General features: G+C 39.3%; 1 protein-coding gene across 1 annotated transcript in view; it reads left to right on the top strand.

The window, feature by feature from the left end:
* The first annotated feature begins 2,173 nt into the window (after window positions 1-2,173).
* The window catches only part of LOC111344028 (fibroblast growth factor receptor 1), a 17,320-nt gene continuing 498 nt past the window's right edge, over window positions 2,174-18,995 (top strand). The window contains 14 exon segments of the mRNA XM_088726969.1: window positions 2,174-2,219; window positions 9,085-9,488; window positions 10,098-10,128; window positions 10,452-10,694; window positions 10,933-11,262; window positions 11,447-11,500; window positions 12,006-12,131; window positions 12,252-12,286; window positions 12,544-12,757; window positions 12,948-12,949; window positions 13,019-13,127; window positions 13,715-13,905; window positions 14,145-14,285; window positions 14,580-14,653. Coding sequence (XP_088583095.1) covers window positions 2,174-2,219; window positions 9,085-9,488; window positions 10,098-10,128; window positions 10,452-10,694; window positions 10,933-11,262; window positions 11,447-11,500; window positions 12,006-12,131; window positions 12,252-12,286; window positions 12,544-12,757; window positions 12,948-12,949; window positions 13,019-13,127; window positions 13,715-13,905; window positions 14,145-14,285; window positions 14,580-14,653 — 2,000 coding nt within the window.

Here is an 18,995-nt window from a genome sequence, read left to right on the forward strand (position 1 = left end):
GTTTAGAATTATCTGAGAAGTAGGGTGAGTGATGATTGAGAGAAAACATGAAGGAGACATATAGATTGGTTGCTCCCAGAACTCACTGGTTTCAGAACACCCTGAGGAAAAAAAGGGATCGTTTTGGGAACCAGAATAGGTTTATTGACCCCAGCACTCACTGGTACACCGGTGGGTTCTTCCATGCTGACCACTGTGATTGCTTTTAGTTGATAAATAGAAAAGGCTGTTGCGACTTTTTCGTATGATTTTAGCCGATACTTACATTCACACGGGTAGATACGAAGTTTTACTTAGTCTCTAGATTTTCCGCTGCCTAGCCTTGCCAAATGATAAGAAATTGCATAATCTCGTCCGGGTTATTTTTCAATAACACTTTATAAGAAGAAGTTTCTTCCTGCGTGACGTGTTATCATTTTGCTTTAGTTTAACATAGTCCGAGATTAACGATTATCTTAATTTGTTTTCCAGATTTTACAGCGTGTTCTCGAGATCAGATAAGTAGGCCATCCCTTTTTTGTATAAAAAAGTCTTTGCATACGTGATGTAAGCGCCCATATATATCATATCGCAACTACGCACAAAATAACATATATCACGTCATCGAGATAATAGTGGAGTGCTTGGGTGACACTAAAGTGAAAAAAGTTATCTTAGGATCGTGTTGACTTCACTTTCAGTTTGGGTCGGAAATTTAAGCCATTCGTCACAATCTGATGTTTTCGCAAACTCGGTAAGCATCCCGGAAAACAATCAACCCATTTTTGGAAAAAGTACAAAATTGTAAAAAAGCTTTATCTCGGTTTAATCAAGTTTTAGCATTTCTGTTGACAAGCTCTAGTTTAGATAATTGTTACAGTAACGAAAAGTGTAACTGAAGTTGTAGAGACAGCCATTGTTTTTCTGTATCTGCAACGTGAAAAGCGTTTACAAGATGGATCACTTAATGGTTAAAACTGCGTTAGCGACCTTTATAAAATCAATAGTTTTCATTTTGATACGAAGTATTCATAACGAATGGTGTATTTTTGATATAGTTAGTGCTAGCGAGTTCTTTTAGAAACGGTGTAAAGATATTCCAAGGAAATCGAAAATGGTTAGTTGAGAAGGACGACGACTGTCATCAACAGAAAGGTGCAAAGGACAAATGCAAGTCACCAGAAAAGAGGCTTCGTGTGAAGGGACCTACTGGCTGTATTGAAAACCTATTTGGCGGTCTGACGGGCAACGAGGAATAACGACATTTTCAGAGCCCTAAGACGGAAGCTCAAGTCTTTCGCAAACAACTGAAAACGGAATTTAAAGGTTTGACAAAAGGCAAAGCTGCATCAATTCCCGAATAAACTGTTTTTTCACAATTACTTGCATGTATCAAACTCATTGCCTGCTTCTGTCTCTATAAGATCTAAATATCTGTCCTTTTCTTTTTGATTCGATTGAGCAATCTGCAAAGTAGAAAACTTGGCCATTGATTTAAATTATATGAACGGAAGACCAACAGTATCGTGAGAGCACAAGATTCTAAGGATTTTTCTCACAGTTTAAATTCTTGCCAATTTTTAGAGTTGTAAGATTTCCTATCGTTATAGTGAAGGCCGGATCTGCTAAGTCACTACAGAAAGTAATTACATCTTAGATAGATCAAAGCTCCGAGAGAATAAGGTTGGCCCATCTCTGCAAGACAGTCAATCTTTGGCTTGATCAAGCCAATTAAAAAAAAAAAAAAAAAAACAGAAAAACTACATATCGCGTTTCCGTTGAGCTTTCAAAAGCTAGCTTAGGTATCTGCCGTTTGATTCTCACCAGGGACGGAGAGACAAAGAACTAGTCTATTGTTTGCTACAGAAGCAACGCTACAGGAACCAGAGACAAATAATTATTGCGTTTGTTGTGAAAGATAATGCTATCACCACACTAGAATACGCATATGATTAGGATATGTTTTATTTCGAAATTGATCCGAATTGGCACCTTTTCAAAGTTTGAAATTTCGCTTTCATCAATTGCAAAGATTTTTAACTTCCACACTCGGGTTATAACGGTAGAGTGATTGGTGACCGCCTCCAGGACCAATAGTTCTAGATTAGGCCATCATAAAATACTCGCACTGCGCACTTGATCAGCCTGGAGGTGTTTGAAAAGGATATTTGGGCTTTGTCTCTATTAGCTAAAGATGGTGCAACTCCACGTTATTTTGACCACCTTATTTTGAATGAGTTGTGAGTATATTTGCGTTGCTTATAAGGAAAAATCAGTGCTTTTTTAATCCAAGTTTAAAGAGCCTGCCAGTATTAACTCTATGGTAATGTAGTTATGTTTGTACGCATCATGCACGAGCCACTATCGTAAAGCATGCATTGTGTAAATCTCCCTGCTGATATGACTCAGCAAAAACAGTAAAGTAGATTCGATAGCTGCAAGTGAATAAAGTGCAATCGCCACCACACTAAATGTTCCAATGTTCCAATGTTTTTGCTTGTTTTTATTCGCTCGCTGGTGTTGCTTTATGACTAACTTGCAGCCTTGGACTCTAATTCTGGTAAATTTCTTAGTTTCTTCTTTTTTAAAATGCGTTCCGAATGTCGAACATTTTTCTATTAGATTCTTTCGGGCTGGAATAAGATAAGTCGCTTAACTGACCGCTCAGCCGAAAAAGTCAATTCATCTATTGAAACCAATCAAACATTTGCTTAGACGGTATTATCTCTCGTTGAGATAAAGTTGAGGAAAGAGACATACATATGAAATTAAAGGGAAAGTAAGGTCTAGAAAAAGTTTTCTTTCATCAAAAGTTCCTTACTTGCATTTTCCTAACTGGTTACTCATTTATGCTAAAATTGTTTTAGATGCGAATGATTACGTTCCAAATATCGATATTTTAAAGTTAAAAAAACATCCCTCTTTTTTATGGCTTAGCAATAGTGAAATATGGGCGCCTGCGTAGCGAAGAATAATTTGTATTTGTCGCAAATGTGCCCGTCTGGGTTATTTTCCGGTATATTAATGCCCTTAGTTTTTTTTTGTTTGTTTGTTTGTTTTTTTGTTTTTGTTTTTGTTTTTTTTTTTTTGTAACAGTATGCGGCTTGTGGGGTTAAGAAAATTTACTTCATGCATGGATTCACAACAGACATAGAAAAGACAAGATGTATTGTATTCACTACTCGGAAAAAATTGGCTTTGGTCAAGGATGGTGACTGAGAATTTATCAAACGTGGTGTATCACCATTTGAAGCTTCGATTTATTCGCTCCCAATAAAATGGTTTTAAAAAATTATCGGATAAATAAATTAAATATGCGTTGAATATGGAAAAGCTAAACATTGCTTTAAGTTCAAAGCGAAGGTAAACAAGAATAACTTTCATATCTCGCTGGAAGTCTTCGTCATGACAGTTCTGCCGGATTTGCAGGGATTGGCAAGCTGTGTTATTTTTAGCAGCTAAATTTTCTTTAGAATCGCATAGCTTAAAGTAAACACGCGCTCTGATTGGTCACTACGTCAACCGGAAGAGAGTGTATTTAGCGTGGAATCGCACTCGTGCATAAAACGATATCGGTGACGTAAGTCGCGAGCAAAAATTATTGTTGCGAACGTAAAAACTAAGTGATTTCAACCTGACAGAGCAGTACATCGAATACAAAGAGCGACAAACCAAGAACCGCCAGGGAGACGAACCGACTGCGACAAAACGGGCGAGAAAGTATAACAAGAAGATTTGGATCCGCACAGAGCATTTATCGAGTACGTTGGTCACCGTCCGAAGGGTGATAACGTTCCTGAAAATCTCTATACCTGCGGTCCAATTGAGAGCCCAAAATCCAATGTCTGGTACAAGATGGTTCCAATTGGTCGAAATGCATTGGTAAAACAAATGCAGAGTTTGCGTCCATCGCGGCCTAAGACGACAAATTCACAAATTCGAGTAGTCGCAAAACAGTCATCCAAGCACTCCGAGATGATTTCGACCCACTGGAGATATCAGAGCTCACTGGCCACGCCAATCCGGAATCCATATCCAGCTACAGCCATAATTCTCTGGAAAAACAGCGGCGAATGTCGAATAATATAAGTTGGCCGGTTTCAACCCGAGCACGACAACTACCAACTGCAAAATGTCAAAAAGGAGTCAACGAAGTACCAAAGCATCAACACGTTTTCAAGAGGTTAATGGTGAGTGACACCCATTTTATTAAGTGGTGAAACTTAGAACGTTTTTGTTTATTTCCTTCATATAGTTGTGAATAATGACCTTATCGAAAGTATAAAATAATTGTTTGTAGCAAGACTTACTTCAAACGGATAAGCTTAGTTGCTGATACCTTGTTTCCCTATAGACTTTCACCTTGTGAAATTTACTGAGGATGGAATAAAGTGCCTGTTTGGTTGGGGTAAAGTTGAGATTGCTGGTGATGATGTTTAGGCAGGCTCCTTGTGTGACACATTCTGGGAGGATGCAAATAGCAAAGGGCTGGTTCCCAGCGATAATTCTCACTTTTCGTGGTATGTGAACTGAATAACCCCGCATTTTTTATTTTTTATCTCAACAATTCAATTCCTTAAATGGTCCTCTGCCTCTATTTCATGTTTCATAGGTAAAGAGTGTTTGATAAAACTAATTATGAATTACTTTCTTCTTTGCCAGTAACTAAGCAATCATAATGATATTTTTTTATGAAGTGATAGTCTTTTGCAGAATTGATTACTACTTCCCTTGCTAACCAAGCTTACACTGTCACTTTGGACCGCGTCTTTCATCATTTTGATTTATTGATTCTAGTTAGGGGAGGGGGCTATTCTAAGTGGTGATCTCAATCTCTGGCAATCTGGGTACAGTGTGCATGGTCAAACAAACTACTGCATGTACTCTCCTTGATTGAAATTTTTGTTAGTATTTTAGATTATGAAACTCCATGTTACCAACATAATCAACTGTGGGGCTGTTTGTTGGTAATCCGCAATTTCAATCATTTGAGAACTGACTTGAACATTTGTCTTTTCATTGCTTCCTAGGTTTTGTTCTGGTTGAGGAAAATTATAGAAAGCAGCTTGCCACAGTTGTAAATAAAACCTTGCAAGATAAGTGTTGTGGAGCTTGTAGAGGAGTATAAAAAAACAACAACAACAAATTTAAAACCGCTAGAACTTTATTTATATCAATAAACTATGTCAAATAGATAACATTGCAGTGTCTTATTCACTTGTTCTTAATTAATGAACTACATTGGTACCCTATGTCACCACTGATAGTCAGCTCCCCTATAGCCACAGTAGGGATCCACGGATAGCTAACATATCTGTAGTAGCAGATATTGCCACAGATATGTAAGTGCTGTTGGTTTTTCATATCTGTCACACATCTGTCACAGTTAGAAATTTAGGGCCAAATTCCTATATGTTACAGATATGTTACAGGTAGGTCATGCAGATATTTCACATATATGCTGCAGAAATTGGACGACGAAATGGTAAAGGATTTGATCATTATGGAAGATTTCAACGCGGATGTTATTGCCCTGAAACCATGCAAATATACCAGAAAATTAATGCAAACCACTCTTCTCCATGGTATGAGTCAACTCGTCAAAGAACCCACACGCGTGACGGAATTCACAAGGACGGCAATTTACCATCGTTTACTTACGAGATAAAGAAGTAAGATTTGTAAAGTTATTTTCCGAAAGAGTCGGAAAAAATACATTTTTTTTCAGGTTAGATTGCTGTTTTTACCCTAAACGTCGTCCAATAAATTTTTGTTGCAGCCTTTTAATCTATACAATTTCGAAGGAAAATATTCAGATGCTACACCGTCCCCGAAGAGTCTCCAATCATCGAAGCGTGTACTGTAGCCAATGTAGTGAATTTTCAGTCTCTTGTTGGGTTTGTCAACCTCTGTGACTTCAGCATCATACAATTTTGTATCTTTTCTCTGTGAAATGACCTTTTTAGCAGGGGTGTATGCTGAATATTCGTTACAGAATCGCTTTGGTTCTCTTATCTCTCTCTCTCTTTGGCTTGTCTGTCATTTGAAAATTTGCTCAGGAGGGCATCTTGGTTAGCGGCCGCGCCAGGCTGGAACCGACAAAAACAAATGTCCAACGCAGGGGAGAAACAGTTTGATATGTTTCAAAATTTCCTGACACACTTTTGTTCGTCATCATCCCAGAAACGTCTTGGCGAAATTACACGAAAATCGGTTTGATGGATGGATGTATTCCTCTCAAAATCAAATGCAAGATTTTAGCTGCTAAAGGTTTGTAAAAAAAGTTGCGCCACACCAGGAGATTAGGGAGTTTAAGCAAATCACTACGGCTGGCGCTGCTACGGCTATCGGAAGTAAAATTGTCCAGAAACGAGTCATTGTGCATGTCAGTGGTTCCCATCCAGCCGCAGCGGGAAATTCTTCTACGCGAGTGGGAAGGTTTCGGCGTAGTCTGTGGTACGTGAACTTATCTCGCTTCTTTCGTCGCTTTATACATTCTCCTGAGCAATTTTAACTATTGAAATAAACTTAACATCTTTAAAAATAGCTTATCGGGAATATTTATCAAGCTTGCTGTCCCTTACCAAGTGAATCTGCTTTTATTTTTGCAGCCGAGTTTGTCGAAGGATCGAAGCAGTGTGCACATGGAGAACGCAGCGAACTCAAGGAAAATGCGTAAGTAGAAAGTCTAACTTTTCCTTTTCAAACGTCAAAGACTACTTGAAATTCAAATAGCTGAAGCCGAGGAATGACGAGGGTTATGAGGGACCGTGTAGAAACTTTGCTTTGGTGTTTATAAGCTCCAGACTGGCAATTTTACAAAACGTAAGCTTAAATATTTGAATTCACTCATTCACTGTGCACAGGATCGCTTACAATTTTGTTTTCCAAACGTTGGAATCCCTCGTCCCTTTGAACGAAGTCATTTTGAGTTTTTAGACGTGCAAAAACTACCGCGAAGACGGTTAATTTATTGGTTTTAAACTTCTCAGCCGTACTAGGTTTGTAGTTCGCGTTGCTTAAAGTTGAATTTTGGCGGGCTACGGCGACGTACTCTCCCCAAGCCTCGTCAAACACGATAGCCGTAGCAGCGCCAGCCGTAGTGATTTGCTTAAACTCCCTATTATCTCGCCTCCTGAAACTGCAAACCAATGAGAAGACGAGACCTCCTGGCGTGAACGACATATGGGTCAAGATTTTCCCGTGAAGAGTATCGCGTAGCAGTCACGTTTTTTATCTCGCTCTGTTGATCGTTTAAGCCTGATTCACATATGATCCTAGACGATCGCAGGCGATTACACTCGATCGCCAGCGATCGTCTGCGATTATATGTGAACAGCTCTGCAATCGTGTGCGATCGAGTGCGATCGCGATCGCAGGCGATCTCAGAAATAGAACCATGTTCTATTCGTGCGATCGGTTGCGATAGTCTGCGATCGAGTGCAATCATATGTGAATGAAGTTCTGCGATCATGCGATTGGAATGTGTCTAATAATGCTATGCAAGCGGCATGATACCATGACAACCAGTTGTTTATCAACTTTTACACGTGCGTGTGTTTTGACAAGATGGAAGGTGAAATTGACACTGAACAGTTTATGGAAGAAATTAGAAAGCACGATTGTTTGTTCAATCGCTTTAGCAAATAATTCTCTCTTCCTTATGACTTTCTACCCCAAGAAGCGACGTTTCTTCTTTGACTGGTAGCGATTCTCTGCTTAAGTAAAGACAACAGAAGCGGAATGTTAACACCTGTTGAAAGTTCAGCGTCCTTTGCGTTTATGTTGATTGACTGGAGTTACATTGTATTGCCGCTGAATGCATCGCCAGAAATCGAGGACAGTTTGCTCCCGCACTCATTGGTCAGCGGATTGAGGACGGATGAAAAGAAAGATAATGGTTAGGACAAGTTCCATATTAAATATTGAGCGATTTAAGTTCTGTGGACCTTTTTGATGGAAAAAAAATAGCAAAAAAAAAAAAAAACAACTTTGAACATATCTCTTGGTAATTTTAAGGCAGAGCGACTTATAGCAATTTGCTGTCAGATATAATGCAAGGGACAATCTGTACTAAGCTTCAATGGCCATTCAAACTGGCTTTATTTGTAATCGTCTACGGATGTCAGACATTTTTGAAATTGTAGCTTAAACCACCTGTATTAAATAATGGGAAGATCTAGGCAATCTTACTTGAAAAGGGCTTTTTCTACCAGTTGAAAACACAGTTCAACGAACGCACTATACAGATCTCTTTGATCTGCTTCCTAATTTTCGTGCGAGAAAATAAATTTATTAAGGCTCCACCATGTTCTAGCCGTGCAATCGGGTGCGATCGTATGCGATCGAGTGCAATCATTTGTGAACAAAGTTCTGCGATCATGCGATCGGAATGTGTCCAATAATGCTATGTTTTCCCAGCTCGCGTGAATCACTGCAAGCGGCATGTTACCGTGACAACCAGTTGTTTATCAACTTTTACACGTGCGCGTGTTTCGACAAGATGGAAGGTGAAATTGACACGTAACAGTTTATGGAAGAAATTAGAAAATACGATTGTTTGTTCCATCGCTTTAGCAAAAATTCTCTTTCTTAAGACTTTCCGCACCAAGAAGTGACGTTTCTTCTTTAATCTAGCAACGATCTTCCGTTTAAGTAAAGAAGCAGAATGTTAGCACCTACTAAAAGTTCAGCGTCCTCTGCGTCCACGCGCTTTGGTTGACTTGAGCACAGGCAGCCCAAGCTCACTACTAGGAAAGCGGATGTGACTCTTACAGTGTTGCGCAACGTTATATGTTTCTAAAGGTTTGTATGGGATGTTACCGGTTGCCTTAAAAGAGATAAAAAATGTCTTGTTTTGAAATAAAATGGACTTAACTTTTTACCTTGTTGTTTTCTTTGTTGATTAGCAGCATCTCAGGCCATTTTGAAGCGTTTTCGGCGAGTTAGCTCTGTGTTGGTGTTCCACTGCATATTTCTCTCTATCCCCTCTCTTGTTAAATTGTTTTGTTTGGCTTTTTATTTTCGTTATCTATGTCTTTGTTGTAAACAAAAAAATTTACCACTATAAAGTGTGTCACACCATTTAATGAACTGATGTTTTAGGTTTGAATGGAATATGTGGCTTCGAAATGATCTCTCAGCCGAATAAAACAGTAGTTTCCTTCATTGGATCCAATCAAACATTTTCCTGGAATTTTAAACTAACTGACGGGGAGAAATCAAAGAAACTGGAAGTTGTCTTTGCCAGTTGGAATAAAAAATATGACTACATAACTGGTGACCACTGGGTAACATATGTTCGAGAATCAAACGGGAGCGAATCAGTAGTCAAAGATAAAGAGGCATTAATCGCAAGGCGTTTAAAATGGGTGGGAGACTTGGCACGTGGCTTCGTGGCTTACCAACTTCTGAACGTTCAACAACAAGATACTTCAGATTATGGGATTAGGTTCCGAGTTTCCGGTTCTTCTAGATCTGTGGAAGATGGGTTTACTCTTTCTGCTCAGGTAGGAAATAATAGGTTTTCCAAGCAAAGCAGGTAACTTTTGAGGAGAGTATTTTACAGCTCGACATTTTAGAAATAGTCGTTTACGCATTGATTAGATTAGGACTGTAGAGAAAATAACTAAGAAAATATAAACAACTCCCGTGAGTTTGTTGTGTTACAAACACAGTTGGCTTTCTTTCCCGGCTCTCGAAGCGAACAAATAGTTCTTATTTCTTGATAAAGCGAAATCCTTTCGCAATACAATAAATCCTTTATTAACTATGTTTGTTCGGTCAAGGTGGCTACATATAGGCCTCATTCTTTTTTTAGCATTTTTATGGACCTCGACTTTGTTTCTTCGCCTGACTCATATTTACCACTCGTGAGCGGGCGGTATAAATTCTGCGATCTGATTGGTTCCGAGAGCGGGCAGTATTCTCCCATCCCTCTTTCTTGAGTACTGCCCTCTGCCTACGGCCTCGGGCGGTATACAAAACCTCGGGTACAGTTTTTCCCAACACGGACCTCCCAGTTGGTGAATAACATATATATTCAGCACCAGCCAAGCAACGAACCATGATTTAAAGTCTTACAATAAAACCTAAGAACAACTATTTTTCACTCACAGGTTCCAACTCCACCACCAACGAAGTCACCAGGTAGGATCTCCTTCCCCTTTTCCTTATTTTACGTGAATACTCCAATGTTCAATGCTTATAAAGTGTGTTATTGTCTTCCAGAAATAAAAGGATTAATGAACAGGCTTTCCTCAAAAAGTAAAACTACATATACTAAAATCATGGTTGCCAATATCTGTGATCCATTTAGTTGGTTAACGAGCAGATTAAGGTGGCGACCTTTTTCGTGAGAAGTTAGCCCTAGCGTAAGTTTAAAGGCAGTTAGAGTTGTTCCTAGCGACAAAAAATGGTGCAACCAGGTCTGATGCAAATGCTTGAGATCATAAATCTTCTTTATCGTTTAGAACCTGAAAATATAACCCTCGAGATCTAGGAAGGGGAACCACTTAATATCACCTGCCGCGCCAGAATGGGGCCGGAAAATTCGTCTGTCATGTGGCTGAAAGACAACCGACCCATGAAAAAAGGACGGAACAGTTTTCTTGTCATTCAATCGATAAATCGATCACAAGCAGGAAACTATGTGTGTGTGTCGCTATCCTAAAACGGAAATCACAGCTTGCTCTTCACTGCTGTTGATGTTCTATGTGAGTATTTTCAGGTGTGCTCAGCTCAACATTTGTTGAATAGAGGGCCACGCTCACCCAGTGTGCTTTGCGCGAAATTGTCCTCGTTATTATCCGCCAGCTCGATACTTTTTCTCACCAACCAGGAATTATTTGATAGGAAACATTCGCATCGGACTATAGAAGAACAAATAAAGCCTATAATAAATAAAGCCTACGATGTCTTTAACCTTACGTGAATTTCGTTTTTCTCTTTTAGATAAACCGAGAATACTCAAACGTAGGAAACAAGTGACTTTGGAGTTAACAGGAGGAAATTCAACCACGCTTGAGTGTACTGCCGATCCTTTCCCAATCTTCACTTGGCACACAAATTCAACCACGCTTGAGTGTACTGCCGATCCTTTCCCGATCTTCACTTGGCACACAAAAGGTGGAGATATTAAGCAAGGCTTTTCAACTACTTCAAACTCAAGTTACTTGGCAGTTACTCCAATAAATGACAGTGACGTGAAAAACTACATGTACAAATGCGTAGCAACCAATAGGTTAGGATTTGACTCGGTGACGTTCACTTTGATAGAAAAGGGTAAGTACAGTGACCATCTGATCACAAATTATTTCAGTCGTTGACATTGCAATCCAGGTCCAGGTTATTGGTCTACCTAACCTTGTTTAAATGCACTAAAGTAATTAGCCTGATCATGATCGTATAATATTTTTACTAATCCATGCACTCACGAGTCGTGAATTTCCTTCAGGTATCACCAAAGTTACGGGATCACATGATAAACCCGAACCAGTCTCATCCAAAGATGTCAGTGCAGGTTAGTTCATGAGGAGAAGAGTTCATGGATATTGCTTTAAGTGTTTGAGTCCTTTTTAAAAAGTTACTTCTTCCTCAAATTCTATATGCCGCATGCTCTATTTGACGTTATTTAGCGTTACATGACATTGTTTTACGTTTCGAGCATTCCCCCTTCGTCAAAGTGAGTTTCGCTCTGACGAAGGGTTAGAGCTAGAAACGTTAGCTTTTAAAATCTTTACGGTTTCTTTTGTTTAGAACTAAGTCGTGGATGTGCACCTTGGCTGATTTATACTAATTTGATTAAACATTCGATGACCTTTCGTTTCAAATTTAGAGAATGGAGAGAAGCAAGTCGAACCAGTCATCGATATTGAACATCGATATAATATTTTAATATTCTAGGTTTTCTTGGGTCTTCTTAGGGTCTCCTGAGTCGTTTTAGGATCTTTAGTCTCATGTCCTCAATACTGATTAGATTATCCTACTAATCACTAATTTAAGAAGAACTCTACTCTTGCAAACAGGTGGGAAAGAGACACTCACCATGTACCTGTCTATAACAGCGGGCGTCGCGGTGATCACGATTTTTGCTTTCCTCATTTGGCGATATGCTGCCAAGAAATCCAGAATACAGAAAAATCAACGAACATGTTAGTAAATATCTATTCAAAACTGACCTAATAAATGTTTTTGACATACGTTGTTTTATATTCATATACGCTGTTTGCTATAGATGCTGTGAGTAACGTTGATTAATATCGTTGTTTCAGGTGAAGAAGCCAGTGAGATCCACACATATGCATTCGTTAACTCTTGAACGAACTATTACTCCCTGCTAAACAGGAGGCAATTGTACACAATTGCAGCTTTTCCACAAAATGAACATTTATCATAGAATAATGATTGGACACATAGACTAAAAGCGAACCAACCTAATTAAGCCGAATGTTGTTTTTTCGTGATTATGTCTAATCCCAGATATTTTTCCCGTTATCTCTGCCGCTATCCGAAGCATTATCACTGCGTATAACCTAAGCTGAGATGTTTTTTGTCCTCAGACAGTCCTTGGGATTGCAAGTCATACGCAACGAGCCTGTTTTATATGGAGCTTGCAACTTACCCTCCACCGGTGACCCTGAATGGGAAATACCACGAGCAAGGCTGAATGTAGAGAAGGTTATTGGGCATGGTGCATTTGGCGTGGTGTCACGAGGCTTGGCGTTAGATCTGCCGGGAAAACCAGGATGGACTGTGATAGCAGTGAAGAGTGTTCAAGGTTACATTTCTTATTTTTTTTTCTTTTACTAAACGAAAAAAAAAAAGAAGAAAAAAGAAGAAAAAAAAAAAAAAAAACCAAAGCAAAACAAAAAACAAGAAATACTTGACGTTTGAAACCATCGAGCTTCGATACGAACAATGTCGATTTCGGGAACTTTAGGTGAAATGATCAATGCGGTGTTGGAAAGAAGTTAGATATTGTAAGTTTGATCGTTTCAGTTTTAAAATGAATTTATTTCCGTTGGTGTTCTTATAAAAGGATGCTTCTGGAAAAGAAAAGAAAGACCTGTTGTCTGAGATGTCATTCCTTAAACACCTTGATCCTCACCCTCACGTCATTCGCCTGTACGGCTGTGTTACTACTGAAGGTGAGCTTGAGGCAGTTGCATAATTGCTGTCAAATGTAGTCTTGAATTATGAACCCGTTTGCTGTCAACGACACATTTGAAAGTGATGCTAGAGTGTAAGAGTCTTTCTTGTTAAAATCCCTTCCTTTTATCGATCCGTGTCGCTGTTGACGTCGCTCTTAATGTTAGAAACGCATTGTTTGATTATTGCGTGGTTGTAGCATGTATATGCGTCAGTTAGAGTTTGTAAGTAAGAGTGCTAAGTGCCAAGGTTATGCAGCGGTTTATGTTCAAAGATCTTGAACTATTGTGTGTTTTAAAATAACATACTACATAGGCTTTGTTTTCAAATGTCCCTAGATTGGGGGACTTTTTAAGTTTCGTTTAATAAATCGTGAACTGCACGATTAATTCTGACAGGAGCTTTTTCGTGGGCTCTTGAGTCAGGTCAAAGTTCCCCACATATTTAGGCTTACTACACGACTCTTATCTAAGACTTCTTAAGGAAATGTAGTTGGTCATGAGCATGACCAGGTTACCTTAGTTTATAATGAATAAATTGAGACAAAGCTGATAACCAGTAACCAAACGAAGTTTCTTGTATTCAGCCCGGCGTCTCGTAGTTGTCGAGTATGCGCAGTATGGTGACTTGCTTGAGTACCTCAGGAAGAGCCGAGGAGTTCGAGATAACTACTACAGTAATCCCTCGTTCAAACCTCGCACCGACCTTACCTCCAAGCAGCTACTACGATTCGCATGGCAGATCAGTGATGGAATGGACTACTTATCGAAGAAAAAGGTTACGATTTCACCTTCTGTTGTACTTCTATACGATAGCTAAAGAGTATTGGGATAACAAAGTCATAAAGTTAGTCTGCAACTTACTTGCTGCTACTTTGCTCGCAAGATGTGTAGGAGAAGTTCGTGTCATCTGAGATTTCATCGTTCTCTCGAATCTCGTTTACTGGGGTATTGACGCCCTCTAAAAATACGTTAGTTCTTTTCAACTGTTGATTTTATCAAGTTTCTGGACAAAAGGATAGATCTGATATGAATATCATTGATCGTGACTTGGCCGCGAGAAATGTATTGGTTGGTGACGAAGACGATTGCAAAATCACGGATTTTGGAATGGCCAGAGATGTCTGGGAAGAGGACATATATGTTCGAACCCATGAGGTAATTGTTTACGACATATTTTGAGGTAACTTCTATTTGAGCAGTGTGATTTAAGAGCACTTTTCAACCCTGTCCCTCTCTTCTCCACAAAGTACAGTCGTAAAAGAAAGTAACATGAAATTAACTTACTGATATCTTTTGTGAAAAACACGCAATCGCATAGTCTGCATGTTTGCGGTAGGGGAGAATATAACATGACATAAAATATAACTCTATTTAAAATATGGAAATGAAATAATGATATGTTGTTTAAAACTCCTTCATAATCATTTTTGTTTCCATCTTTGGTTTTAGGGCCGTCTTCCGATTAAATGGACGGCACCCGAGGCTCTATTTGGAAGTGGTGCATACACGACACAGAGTGATGTGTCAGTTTGTTTTGTACATAAACATACGCGCAAATATCACCAGAATAGAACTATTGTGAGATTTCTTTAATAGTCTATAATATTCAGCGTTTGAACACAGGACGATGGCCTGGATAAGGGAGTATGATAAATAAATACGTCAATTGAAGTTACCCCTTTGGGGCTTCTCAGCTACAATGGCAGGAGGCAGACTAGGGAGCTATTTACAGAGTACAGCCGAGGAGTTGAACTAGGGGCAACCGAGAACAAATCCAGTGAGGACTTGAACCCGGGACACCGGATTACAAGTCTAGTGCCCTAACCACTCGGCCACGCCACCTCCTAAGTATCGGTTAATGTGTAAAATAATAAAAGAAAAAACCTTTCTTTTCATAAAGGTGCTACGTCGGCGGAGGAGTATAACAAAAAAATGGTTTTATCAACTGAGTTGATAATGTAAATTGGCCACCGTAAAGAATTTGTGAGCTGACGTTTCAAGCGTTAGCCCTTCGTCAGGGTGAATGAGTTGCATTGGGGCTGACTTTCGAGATGTCAGCTAACAACAAGCAAGATTCGTTGAAAAAAATTTTTAAAACCCGTGTTTTTCAGTTTTTGATCCCTACTTAAGGGAATCTACTTTTCTAAACAAGAACCTTTCAACTTCTAAGATCGTCCTTGTAATTCTTCCCCCTTGCTGCAATACATTTGGTTTTAAATATGTCCAGACAGTGAGAGTTGCCTAAGATAACATTTGTTTTTAGAAATAATGAGACTACCGTAACTTTTAGCGGCATAACGTTTTAAAAGTGTTACAAGAAGTTAGAAATCATCTAAGTATCTCATGTTGTCAATGACGGTCGGACGTGCAAATGCTGCTCTGCCAAATATCCTTTTGACTTGTTTGTGGTTCTTATGGTTCTTGTTCTTATCGCTCCGAAACCATACGGTGAAACCATATGACTATACAGATTGTAGTGTTTCTTTTGGTTTTCTACGAGAAAACCAGCAAAGAAATGGCCATGTGTTCTTCAGTCCGTCGTGTTGTGTCCACCATTCTGGGAACCTTGCTGTCGTGACAAGAACAACGAAGAAAAGGGCCTTTGCTAAAAGTAGGATACCCTACTACAGCAATCACTCCGCGATGTTCAATATTGAAATTCTTTGCTCCCATGATCCGAGCCGTGTAAGTCATCGGAATCATGACGGTAACGTGGCTTATAAAAATCGACATCGCAAACCTGATATATCCGTCTTCTATGCTAATTCAAGAAGCTTAGTTAACAAGACGGCCCTGTTAGAGTTGGAAATTGCTACTTATCGTTATGACATTATGGTCCTCACGGAAACCCATTTAGACAGAACAATAATAGACAGCGAATTGTTTCCTTTAAATTACACGGTGTTCAGAAGAGACCGTCCTCACAACGGCCGTAAAGGTGGTGGTGTTTTAATAGCTACGCGGGATACAGTAAAAATTTTCAAAAGAGAAGATCTTCTATGTGATTCCGAATTACTTTTTGAAGACATTCTTGTTTCAGAAAAGAGGAAAGTTAACTTGGGGATCCTTTATAGGCCACCCAAAAGCGACATTAATACTCTTCTAGATCTGTAAACAGCCCTAGACAGTGTTCTTTCGACACCTAACTCCGACCTACTACTCTTGGGAGACTTAAATTTGCCTGAAATAAACTGGGAAACTATCTGTGCCTCAAGGAGCTCAGACCACACCACGCTGTTATGCAAAATTATTTACGACAACTTCCTTACCCAACTAGTCAAGGACTCAGCTCAAGAGGAAAGCATCTTAGACTTAGTTCTTGTTTCTTTACCTGACTTACTACACGACCCAACCGTTGGTCAACCTTTCTCCGATCACAACTCGATAAATTGTTTTCTATCGAGATCCCCTCACGGGTATCGTAGGTCCGAGAAATTGGTCTATTCCTTCAGAAAGGCAGATTGGGAATATCTTCGTAATCTCTTGAATTACGACCCTTGGCACTGTGCTTTTCTTGAAGACAACATCGACCTTCTTTGGTCTGCATGGTCGGATCTACTACTATCGGCTGTTGACGAATGTATTCCAAAACACCAAGTTATAAGATCCACAAATGTACCATGGATTGACAACAACCTTATCAAACTTTGCCGAAAAAAAAAACTACTCTACAAGAGGGCTAAAAAATCGTCTATGGAGTCTCACTGGGTTAATTATCGTAAGTTGAATAACCAGTTAAAAAAGAAATGTAACTCTGCGCGATGGCAGTATATAAACAATTTGACTGAGGAGCTAAACTCGAACACTAGCCCGAAGCCTTTTTGGAATTACGTAAAATCCAAGAGAAAAGGATCAAGCGATCTAGTATCCTTGAAAGTAAACGATAAGTTTCTAAATGACGATGTTAGTATTGCAAATAGCATGAACCATTATTTTTCGTCTGTATTTACTGTTGAGGACCAAGCTAACATTCCAGTTTTTGATTACGTTACTAACCAGAAATTATGCAGCATTTATTGCTCCCCTGAAGAGATAAAAAAAAAATGCTGAAAAATTTAAATATCTATAAATCCCCAGGGCCAGACGGCATATCGCCACGGATTCTGAAAGAATGTAGTCGGGTGTTATCCTCTCCGTTAGCGTTACTTTTGAATATATATTTTTCGCTGGGTCAGCTACCAACAATGTGGAAAAATGCCAATATTACACTGGTGTACAAAAAAGAGATTAGGAATCTTAGAGAGAACTATCGTCAGGTTTCACTAACGTGTATTCTATGCAAAATCGCGGAGAAGGTGGTGAGGAATCGAGTCATTGATAGTTGGTCTGATTAAAATCTTTTCAACCCAGATCAATTCGCGTACCTCAGCGGTAAATCCACTCTATTGCAGTTGTTAGCTTGTTATGATGAATGGACTAAAGCTAGAAATTGTTCTAAACCTCCTGACGTTATCTTTCTAAACATGTCCAAAGCTTTTGATAGTGTACCGCACGAGCGTTTATTGCTTAAGCTGAAGAAGTACGGCATAGATGGGCCTTTACTGCAGTGGTTTAAACATTTTTTGACAAACAGAATGCAACGCGTTGTTATTAGAGGAAAGCGTTCGGATTGGACGTCAGTGAAGTCCGGGGTACCCCAAGGAACAATTCTTGGCCCTATTTTGTTTATCATCTACATAAATGACATCTCGACAGATTTGACATCTACTGTTAAGATTTATGCAGATGATACTAAAATCTACCGAACAATCAGTTCGCCAGATGTTGATATCTCTGCCCTGCAGAGTGACCTAGATGGATTGACTATATGGGCAAATAAATGGCCAATGCACTTCAATCCGAATAAATGCTAGGTCATGCGTATTACACATAGAAAGGATAAAACTAAACCAATATACTCGCTGGGGGGGGGGGGGGAGAATTTAGGTCGGTAGAGAACACTAAGGACCTTGGAGTAACCATCTCTTCTGACCTGTCCTGGGGCTTGCATGTATCTGCAACGGTAAACAAGGCAAATATGGTACTAGGTATCTTAAAGCGGTCCATCGGAACTAATAGCCAGTACGTGTTTTCACAGCTCTATAAATCACTGGTCAGGCCCATACTGGAGTATGCGGCTCCTGTTTGGAGTCCGTATATGATTAAGGATATTACGGCTCTAGAAACGGTTCAACGAAGAGCTTCGCGACTAGCTTTAAGGCAGAAACGAGGCGAAATGAATTACGAACACCGTTGTAGCTTACTAAAATGGCAAACACTAGAAAAGCGGAGAGAATTTCTTTTTCTGGTTCAATGTTATAAGATAGTTTTTGGTATTGATCACCTCTCGTTCCCAGATTTCTTTGTGTTTGCCAATAAGCGTACAAGAGCTAACCACGGCTATAAACTTTACCTGAAAAGAGCGGTTTGTAATTGTTACAAATATTGTTTCTTCATTCGCATTGTGGGGATATGGAATAGCTTGGCAGGATACATTGTCCACGCCGAGTTTTAAGAGTAGACTTAAAATTTATTTAAATATTTATTGAATATTTATTGAATCTGTAGCCTTTAAATTTTATCTTTTGTATGTTTTTAGTAAGGGAAATTGCTTTTATACAGGGCTAACCTCACGATTTTCCGTCTTCAGGATGTATTTTTTTACATTTGCGTTCTAGCTTCCTGAATAAATGTTATGTTATGTTATGTTAAGAATTAGCAAACAAAAAGACTTAGTATGAGTTTTTCACAAGATGGCTAAACTTCGTTTAGCATATGAACGTTCTAAGAGGCAGTGGGACTGCGATGCTGGTCCCAGGTTCAAGCCCTCCATCCTGCTACTCACAGGATTTCGTCTCGATTACCCAAGTTCAATTCGTTGATTGT

This window comes from Stylophora pistillata, chromosome 7 (assembly GCF_964205215.1).
Source record: "Stylophora pistillata chromosome 7, jaStyPist1.2, whole genome shotgun sequence".
NCBI classification, from domain to species: domain Eukaryota; kingdom Metazoa; phylum Cnidaria; class Anthozoa; order Scleractinia; family Pocilloporidae; genus Stylophora; species Stylophora pistillata.